Genomic DNA, 9,607 nt, shown 5'->3' on the forward strand with positions numbered 1-9,607 from the left:
ATATATATATATATATATGTATGTATGTGTGTATATACATACATACATACATACATACATACATACAAAATGCTTGTCAGTACTGAAAAGTGAGGACCTACTGAAGCATAGATTTTAGTCTAATGTGTCCTTAACTAAACTCTTTACAACGTTTAGCATCGTATTTTCTAGCGAATATCTCTGCATTGTGATAATTATATTGTCATCCCTTAATATAACTCTTTTATGGATTGTTTTCATTCTGTTTGAAATCAATAGTCAGTTTCCATATCTTTTAAAAATCCTAAACCCAGCTGATGCTAGAATGGATGTTCCGGAGGGACAGGGAAAAGCATAACCCGCCCTACTCGACCTCTGATTGGCGGCTTGGGCAATTCGAATTGAACAAGTTCTACAGTTCTACTACCTACCAATCACATCACGCGGCTGAGTTTCCCGTAGCCAATCATAATGCACGTACAGACAGAGCGGGTCGCTATGAATTTTGACATGGTTGTCTGCAGCGTTTGTGTTGTTCTGACACTGAAAGTTGTCTTAGTATCTCAGTGGTTGATTACCAATAAATTATCCAAATTCGTTATTGTACAAGGCGGCTTGTGAATCAAGTAGCTAGATTGCAGATTAAAATCGATTCATTGCTGGTAATGTAAGCTGAAGTCTTTTGGGTAAGTTTGAAAGGAAAGGAGCTCATTTGAAGCTAGCGTTGGAGCTTTGTGTGTCGCTTCCCTTTTAAACCAACGTTAACTTTAAGAATAACGTCTTAGGCTTAAAATATATTCATGGTTGCTAGACAGCGCCATGTTAAACGTATTCACTAACTTACTGTATATGGTCTCGAGACCACTTTGAAAATGTAAGTCGTATAATAACGTATAATAACGTATGTCTTGCTATGTGTTGTTAACTTCAACCTGAAAAAACATTAGGAAAGCGAAGTTATTTGGGAGAGTGAATACCGTTAGCTGTAGCACATAATGTTACGTTGCCTGGAAACGTCAGTTGTGAAGTGTAGCTAGCTATAGCAGGATACCAGCTGCGTTACATTAAAACATTTTAATGTGTACCTTTAATTTTGGGGGCTCCCGTTATTACGTACCTAGCTAGTTAGCTAAGTTAAACTTGGAAAAAAATCAGTAAGGTAAGGGGCTGTAACGTTCTCTAGCTAAACGTTTGTCAGCTATTTCACAGTTAACGTCCGACTTTAGCTAGTTAGCTAACGGTTTTGTACGTTAACGCTACTTAATTTATTATCATTCTAGCTAACCTTAGTTATTTTATTTTTCTTAGCAGTTACATTAGTCTCCATTGCCTGTTATAGATGGAGGAGCTCTACACTTTAGAGAGGGAGGTAGGACGAGGCAGCTATGGTGTTGTCTTTGAGGGCCATATGGCCAAAACAGGACAGAGGGTGGCCATCAAGCGGCTGCCCTGCAGCAACCCGGAGTGCATTGAACTCTACCTGCAAGAGCTGTGGGCAATGAGAGCCACTGCCAAGAGCCATGCCAATGTTATTGCACTCCACAGCTGCCTGCTGCAGACTGGGCCAAGGAGCCTGAAGCCCCTAAAACCAGGGAAACTGCCTCCACGTCTAGTTGAGAGCGTGCTGAAAGGTACTATAGTCGGAGCACCACAAAGTCAGAAAAGGAATGACTCCCAGCGGGGGGGCAACTCTTTCTCAAGACTCAAGGACAGGACCAACACTGTTCAGGCCAAGCCCAACCTCCAAGACAAGACTAAATCAAATGCATGTGATTCTACAACCCCACAAAGGCCTCAAAACAGAGCCAGGAAGAGACCGGCCCAGACGGAGGAAGAGCAGCCGGGATCCCTGCGTTGCTCGGCCCTTTGGCTTGTGATGGAGTACTGTGATGGGGGCGACTTGAATCAGTATCTGCTCTCCAGGCCACCTGACTCCCAGCGTAACCACAGCGTGGTGCGACAGCTCTGCAGTGCTCTGTCCTTCCTGCATAGTCTGGGGATCACCCACCGAGACCTGAAGCCTGACAATGTGCTGGTCTGTGTGACACCAAGAGGCCCCGTTGTCAAGGTAGGTGGATTGTTATGTCATGACAGATTTTATGCCAGATCAAGTGGCATTTTCCTACACAACACAACTAAGTACGTACACAACTTTTTGGAAAACTTACACTGTTCAAATTTGAAAGCATTGTAGTACTTTATTTTTTGTTGCCTTCAGACAGTGTTTGGTTTTATGATAAGTTGATAAATTTGAGACATTATGGAAATGTTTTTGGACGTATTATTTACTTTCATTCTTGTGGAATTGTTGGTATAGTGATGGTTAAATTGGCCTTTTCTGTTTATGAATTGTATGTTGAAGCTTCTGAAGGCTGACATGCATTTTCATATTTAATATATATGATTTAGCGCTCTAAATACAGGGGGATTTTAAGGGCCTTAACTTGACATCATGAGGCCCATGTTTTTTTGCTGTTTTAAGTGGAAATTCTGGTCTGAGTTTAACATCCACTTGTGGAATGTAATGTATTTCTCAGCCCTCTACAAATCTCTACATTGTTTTCTCAGAGGGGTAAATTAAAGCATCGGGTATCAGGAAATAACTTTATTACTCTTTGAGATTCTAAAGATTTCTATCTCTAGAGACAGAAAAGGTTCCAGATTTGTACATTGGGGAAAAAAGCCTTATTCCAACACAAAGCACGCTGTACTTCCTATTCAATGAGTCGGCCTGTTGTACCTGTAGGTGGCAGACTTTGGTCTTAGCAAGATGAGTGAAGGTCTGCTGGACGGGGATCTGACCAGGCAGCACTTCTCCTCCACCTGTGGCTCTGACTTCTACATGGCTCCAGAGGTGTGGGGGGGGCTGACCTACTCAGCCCAGGCGGACATCTTCTCCCTGGGTGTGATGTTCTGGGCGGTCCTGGAGAGAATCACCTTTCTGGAGGAAGGGGCCACCCAAGAACAACTGGGTAAGTGTACAGTGGAGAGTCAATAGAAAAGATTAGAGAGAAAGAGATTGAGCTGAATTGTTAGGTGTCTGTAAATGATAGTGTGGCCTAGGCCTACTGCATCTGTTAAGTGTCCTGAGAGAACTCCAGTAATGTTTTGACCCAAACCATCCTTTTCTCAAACAAAACCGTATGAGCAACCAAAGTGACGCGCCAACTAGACCGGGCAAGATATTTATGTTGTGGAATTTCCAGAAACACCATGTTGTGGTATGATGAGACTAAAGCTTAGACAAAAGCTTCATTAAAGGCTTCTAAGTCTCCCCAACCCTCTTCACATATGTGAATGAGCTGTGCTGCTCCTGAGGTCTTCCTTAACAACGTAAAAGTTCTAAATATGTGAATACAGCAGGGTTTATCCCCATGTATATGGGTAACATGCTGGGTAACCCATCAGCACAGCCCCCCCCCCCCACCCAGCAGTCAGAGCACCCGCGCAGAGGTCGAGTGTGTGGTCCGGCAGGTTGATGACGCATCGCACTGAACCGAGTTTGACTTAATTAACTGGCACATATTAAAAATGTCACATACTATACATCATACATTCATCCACCCTGGATGGCACAGTCATAAATCTAAATGGCAAAGTGATGGATAATTTATGCTATGTACATTTTGATATGGATTATAGTAGCTCTATTTCTTATAATACAAGCGGACAGTGTGTAAATTAGCCTTTCCTGTTGCAACGAGCTGCTGTTGGAAGCACCTCAGATACCAGTTTCCTTCATATTAATTTAATATTTTCTTCATCTTTTGGTCTAGAGATGCACCGATTGCAATTTTCTTGGCCGATTTCTTCTTCTTTTTTTTAAGTCTGACCTGCAGCTTTTTCTTTTATCCTATGATTAACATTATAAACAAAAATTGTAATTTTTTTTTTAGGGGAAAATAACATTTTATGTTCATAATAAAACTCAATACACATCTATCTATACATCTATAGACTATAGAAAAAAATCTTTAGCCAAACAATCACAAACTACCTACATTGATTATTTAACGCAATCAAAAAAAAATCTAAAGAGAGATGGGGAAGACCAAACAAAGTATTTACTTATTTACAAATTATATAAACAGCCTAATCCAGAGGGGGAGAAAGTGGGAGAGAGACGCTCAAACAAACTATATCTATATTTAGATAAGAATCAGAGAAAATCTTTCAAGGATAGCTGTGCACAACAGTATTCAGACTTTAATATCCTATTTTTGTCAGAACCCCGATGTGGCCATAGGATGAGGAAGCGTCTTAATGGACACGGGGGCCCGGTTCCACTCTGCGCTCCAATATCAGAGAGTAATGAAATGGCCGTTATACAGATGTCTCATTGTATTCACAAAAAAAATGTCCGGAGCTGACTAGAAAGCAGGGAGATATGAACCATTATCCCCAGGTTTAGTGTCTGAGAACCTCCCTGAGTCATTGATACTCCATTAGGCTGTATGAAATGGTTCTGATTGGAGGGGGAAGGGGGCATCACAATCCTCTTTGTCAGTAAGGAAATGGGGAGAGGCATCTGGAGGCTTTTCACAGACAGATAAAATGGTCCATTATTTGACTTTATCCTCTCTTAAGACCCACACACCCACGCAGTTACCGGGCTAGGCAGGGGAGCGGAGAGAGCATAGTCCTGTAATGTTTGTTCTTCTTGAAGCCCGGCCCGGTTGACTTTTTGCTCAGTCGGGTTGGGAAATCATTGCTGGTAGGTTTGTAAAAACTGTTACATGACAGTGCTTTTACTGCATAGAGAATGTTTGTAGCCAGCCCCACAGGAAAATCCCCGGCACCAAAATGTCAAGAATTGAGAATAAAAATAGCAATTCCAATCCTCTCTAAATGCGTTTAAGAGCAATTTACCTAAACAACCTATTGAACGTGAACTTGAGTTCAAAGTTTTATCTCCAGAGTCGGGCTGCACCGTCGGGCTTTTAAATCTAGTTCTGTTAAATAGAGTTTTATTTACTCAAGCATAATATACATTTTTGTTTATCAAATTGTCAGAAATAACATTGAGAACTTCGATTTTTGTCAAATAAGGTAAAACAGGTTGATCTGTTGACTGATCATGCCTAATAAGGAGGCATGTTTACATTATAGGATGTGTATTTGTGTCATTACATCATCTGGGTCACATAACAGTGATATACATAACCACAAGATGTGTCCTGGGAGACTTTCAAAACTTAAGTTTGTATTTTTTAATACATTTTAAAATTTTACTGGAAGGGACAATTATATTCTTAATCACAATTATTTCTGTGACAATTCATTGTGCAGCAGAATATTGAGTTGCTATAGTTCTGATTGCTGGCCTCACAGGAGACTAGACCATCGACAGGGGAAGAAGACTGCGTTACAGATGTTACTAATAACTGCGATCAATAACTATAATAATCCCTTTTTATATATGGGCGCCTTTCATAGCACCTTACAGTTAATACAGGTGAAAACACAATTAAAAAGACAAATCTAATTCAATTAAAACAAACACATTAAATAATTGACATAGAAAATTAGAAGAAAGCAATCAATCCATGGTGGGTAGGCTTTTCAAAACAGGTGGATTTGGATGGAGGTTTTAAATGTGGGTGGAGACTCTATGGTACGGATGGATAGTGGGGGGGGGGGTTCCAAAGGCGAGGTGCAGAATCTCTGAAGGCTCTAAACCCCACAATACATTTTTACTCCCTAGAAAACTATAAAAAAATAATAAAGACTACCAAGAAACCATGATATTAGGTAACATAATAGATAATCCTCTCATTTATTTGGGTTGCACCTAATGGTTTTCTTCTACTCCTTATTCTGCTAATTTCTTAATTTAATCATTATTCTAGTAAGTGTCAAAGACAGAGGACCAAGCTACAGCTTAAAAGTTTTGTCTTTCTTAATTATTCTGATCTGCAGCCCAAACCCTGAATTATTAATGTCATAATGATATGAAAGACAAAAGAGGAAGCTCATCTTAGTACAACTTCTGAGGTCTAATCAGCAAGATTGATTGATTACGGTGGGCAGGCGTTTTAAGGCTTGTCCTCCCTCCTCTAACAGGTGCAACAACCAAAAGAAGTTCTGTTCTCTGATGTGTTCTTGGAGCTGTTAGAAAAACACAACTGGTTTTAAACGCACAACACGTCAATTTCTGCAGCCAGGGTCTAATAACAAAGACAGAGCAGTGCTGTCACTGCAGTCAGTTTCTCTCGGTTCAGACGGATCTCATGAGACGCCAATTCATAGACCATTAATGGCATGTCATCAAGACGCACACTCGCTTTATAGATGTTTATCAGCTCCAGTTGGCCTCTATTGACACTATCTTGCAAATAGTGTGTGGATTCACGCCATAGCAAGTAGAATGAAAGGGGGGAAAATCCATGTAAGTCGGGGGGGGGGGACTTTCACCCCGGAGACAGGGGATTGCCTCGCGTGTCCTAAACTCAACCGACGCTTGCTTCTCGCGATAACAGGACACGTGCCTGTATGTTTATGCCCGCTGTATACAGTGTAGACGTACATGCTAAAATTTTAAGCTATGCTACATAGCTCAACATGCGTACAGATAACCCGCCACTTGGCTTAAGAAATATATCATGTGGACTCGCTGACAGTTTTGTTGTCTTTACTTAGAATTCCTTGGGGGGGGCAACAGAAACTACGCAATGTAGCTTTGAGTAAGTTTCCTTTTGATTATTAGTAAGTGAAATGCTTGTTGTTAGCAATAAATCCTCGTCAACATCGGCGCTGTCTGTGGCTGTCAGCCGTTGGTCTACACACAACGCTGAGACCACTCTAGGATCTCAATGAGGTTTACTCCTCGACGCAGAGGTCCAGGGTTCGAATCCGACCTGTGACAATTTCCTGCATGTCTTCCCCACCCCCCACCTAACTGTCCTGTCAAAAAATGTAAAGGCGGAAAAGCCCAAAAATATATAAAGAAAAAGAAGGAAAATTATATACAAAGTATACTGAAACACACAAATATACATACAGTATATTTGTGTGCTTCAGTGAATTTTGAAGAGCTACAAGGAATACAAAGTTGTTGTGATGACACAAAGGGCCTCCAGCGTTTTGTAAAGAATCTTTTAAATTTCCAGGTCAAACACTCTCTTCTTTGTCTGTCAAAAAGCACTTGAGTTCTGTTGGTGATTCCTAGAAATATGTCCCACCAGTAGGCACTTGAGTATTTGCAGATACAAACCCGACACGAAGGGGCTCCCTGCAGTCTCTGGTGCAGCTGTCAGCCAGGAACCGTAACCACGTCTTCCCCGGTCTTTCCTTGTTTAGGTGCCTACGTGTGCAAGGGTCGCTCCGGCTGGCTGATGCCGCTGGGGGAAGCCTTGTGGGAGAATGCTGACCTCCAGCTGTGTATCCCGATGAAGTTTAAGAGGGCGCCCCCGCTGCCGCCCCCGCCCGGTCCAGCGATGTGCACCCTGCTTTTAGAAATGCTCGCCTCAAACCCGGACGCTCGGCCCTCGGCAGACCAGCTGGAGGCCCGAGTGCACTCTGCTCTGGACCAGGACTCCCGCTGACACCGAGTGCACTTAAGAGACCATAATGGCTATAACCACCTCCGTACTGCTACATGGAAATATTGACAGTGGACCCCCTGACTGCAGAACTTCCTACATGTGTAAGCAATAGCCACTTTGCTGCCACAGGGAAGTGGGGAAAGCAAATATATATGATTATCTGGGATTGCAGGTGCTTTTCCTGTTACTGAAACATAAGCTTATTTTCTAAGCTGCGTAGGAAACCACATAAAGGGAAAATGGAAATCAAGAGGCCCATTAAAGCCTGTCTGTACTGCTGATGAAACACGCAATGATATTCAAACAACTCCGCATAAAGATCTAGTGGGACTCACTCACTTTGATGGAAGCGCCATGCTGTTGCTCGGGCCTTGAATGCTTGACGTAGAAAATCTATTTTAGTGTGTACATACAGTATGGCTGTAATGAAGTGCTAGGGGTTAGCTGCTGCTTTGTGTCTGGGTCCACTGTGTTTTGGGTCCATTATTTCAGCTTCATGTCGGGTGTTAATTTTGACTTGATTCGCGGACGTTGGGCTTTTTACTTGTTGAAAAATTTAGCTAACATTCAAAAACGTGATTAATGCCATACCCAAATCTTCCCACCACACATTGGCTTAGCATAGATGTTACAGTTTACTGGGCTTCCATATGTCTTCAATATGTAAAGTGAGTGATCATACATAAACACAAGTTTTGATTGTTGTCAATACTGTCATCAGCAGGTGTCAATAAAACACTATAATGATTCTCAGGTTGCAGTTTGTGGTGTTCTATCTAAATCTGTCATAGTTTAAATTAGAGATGTTCCGATATTGCCTAAAACTCTCATTTGCAGCAATCAGAGACCATGGAATAAGCCCTAAAGAAAATCTATGTTAAAGTAGTTTTTTATTTTTTCCGTTAAAGATAGAAATCACATCCCATCCATACAGGGACAGTAGTATACAGCTGTTAAAACATAATCAAATATATAACACGCAGGCTGAGTACTCGGTATCGGCCCATCTCAACGTTAAAGAAGGTGCTGTCAAGTCACAAGATGTGCAATGGATTTGAGCCAACATACAAAGTTAAAAAAATGTTACTTTGGGTATTGCTTATGTACTGTATATAATACAATTTATAATACAATTTTGATGACTTTGCCAGTTATAGCTTGTTGTTGGTTACATAAAGTTGTAACAATAAGATTAATGAAATCAACACGTTTGAAACCAACATGGTCACAATACTCCTAGAAAATAATTAAAAAATACATGTATATAAGCACATATACATACCAAAACGTGCCCATATAATGGTGCTTCATGAATGTATACTCAGTTACATATATATTATATGTATATATCAGTGTTAAAACTACAAACTTCTAGCTTTTCATGCAAATCAAAATATGACTTGAACATTTTTTTGTTTATTTTTTCCTCATTACTTCACTGGTTAGCTCTGACTCAGTGACATATTAGAATGGTACTAAGAGGATTTTGAAAGTCGAGGCCGATAGTTTAGTGATGTGTGCAGCACGAGGCTTCGCGGTGACTGACGACCACTAATGCACCGCCCCCTCAGGAACAGGAAATTAAAGCCAGGTATTAGAGTTGTTTCTGATCATATCCGGGCCGAGTCCACAGCATTTATTACTGGCCATCAGTCTTAGTCATTGATCGACCATATCTTAGATGACTACTACTAATTTAAAACATGGTTAGCTCACATGCTGTGAAAAAAGTAAATCAGATTTTAGATCGGCTTTAAATCTTAATTGTGTTTCTCTAAAATAAAAAATGATTCTGAAATCGTATTAGATAACATCATCCACTTTTGATCAGAATCAAACCTTCAGTAGGATTGGTATTTAAAGCAAATTGGGATCATCCTCATGGCAGCAGGAGGGCGGATGCAGGGTGAAGCTCAGGAGCAAAATGGAAGAAACCTTTTAAAACTCAACTTATACATTTGTATTAAAAGTGAAAACCCTTCACCAGATAAAACACATCAGGGACGATAACTGACCAGGAGAGATGTAGTCGACAGAGAGATGTAGTCGACAGAGAGATGTAGTCGACAGAGAGATGTAGTCGA

The 9,607-nt window shown here is 41.0% G+C and overlaps 1 protein-coding gene across 3 annotated transcripts; it reads left to right on the forward strand.

The window, feature by feature from the left end:
* The first annotated feature begins 471 nt into the window (after positions 1–471).
* Positions 472–8,279, forward strand: si:ch211-63o20.7 (uncharacterized protein LOC566836 homolog). Of its 3 annotated transcripts, none has more exons than XM_034899823.1 (4): positions 472–665; positions 1,300–2,047; positions 2,726–2,951; positions 7,279–8,279. In XM_034899823.1, the coding sequence occupies exons 2-4, from the start codon at positions 1,319–1,321 to the stop codon at positions 7,521–7,523; spliced, it is 1,200 nt and encodes a 399-aa protein (XP_034755714.1). In that variant the 5' UTR covers positions 472–665; positions 1,300–1,318; the 3' UTR covers positions 7,524–8,279. The 3 variants fall into 3 exon arrangements, with proteins under 3 accessions (XP_034755714.1, XP_034755713.1, XP_034755715.1); XM_034899822.1 differs by having other exon boundaries at positions 521–665; positions 1,288–2,047; XM_034899824.1 differs by lacking the exon at positions 472–665 and adding an exon at positions 834–853 and having other exon boundaries at positions 1,288–2,047.
* Positions 8,280–9,607: the final 1,328 nt, after the last annotated feature.

The sequence above is a fragment of the Etheostoma cragini genome, chromosome 18 (assembly GCF_013103735.1).
Source record: "Etheostoma cragini isolate CJK2018 chromosome 18, CSU_Ecrag_1.0, whole genome shotgun sequence".
NCBI lineage: Eukaryota > Metazoa > Chordata > Actinopteri > Perciformes > Percidae > Etheostoma > Etheostoma cragini.

Bases quoted from the DNA above. Each gene is read 5' to 3' on its own strand.
- si:ch211-63o20.7 (XM_034899823.1), top strand. From the start codon at position 1,319: ATGGAGGAGCTCTACACTTTAGAGAGGGAGGTAGGACGAGGCAGCTAT. The intron at 2,048-2,725 runs GTAGGTGGATTG...TTGTACCTGTAG, and splicing joins CAAGAGGCCCCGTTGTCAAG to GTGGCAGACTTTGGTCTTAG. The intron at 2,952-7,278 runs GTAAGTGTACAG...TTCCTTGTTTAG, and splicing joins GGCCACCCAAGAACAACTGG to GTGCCTACGTGTGCAAGGGT.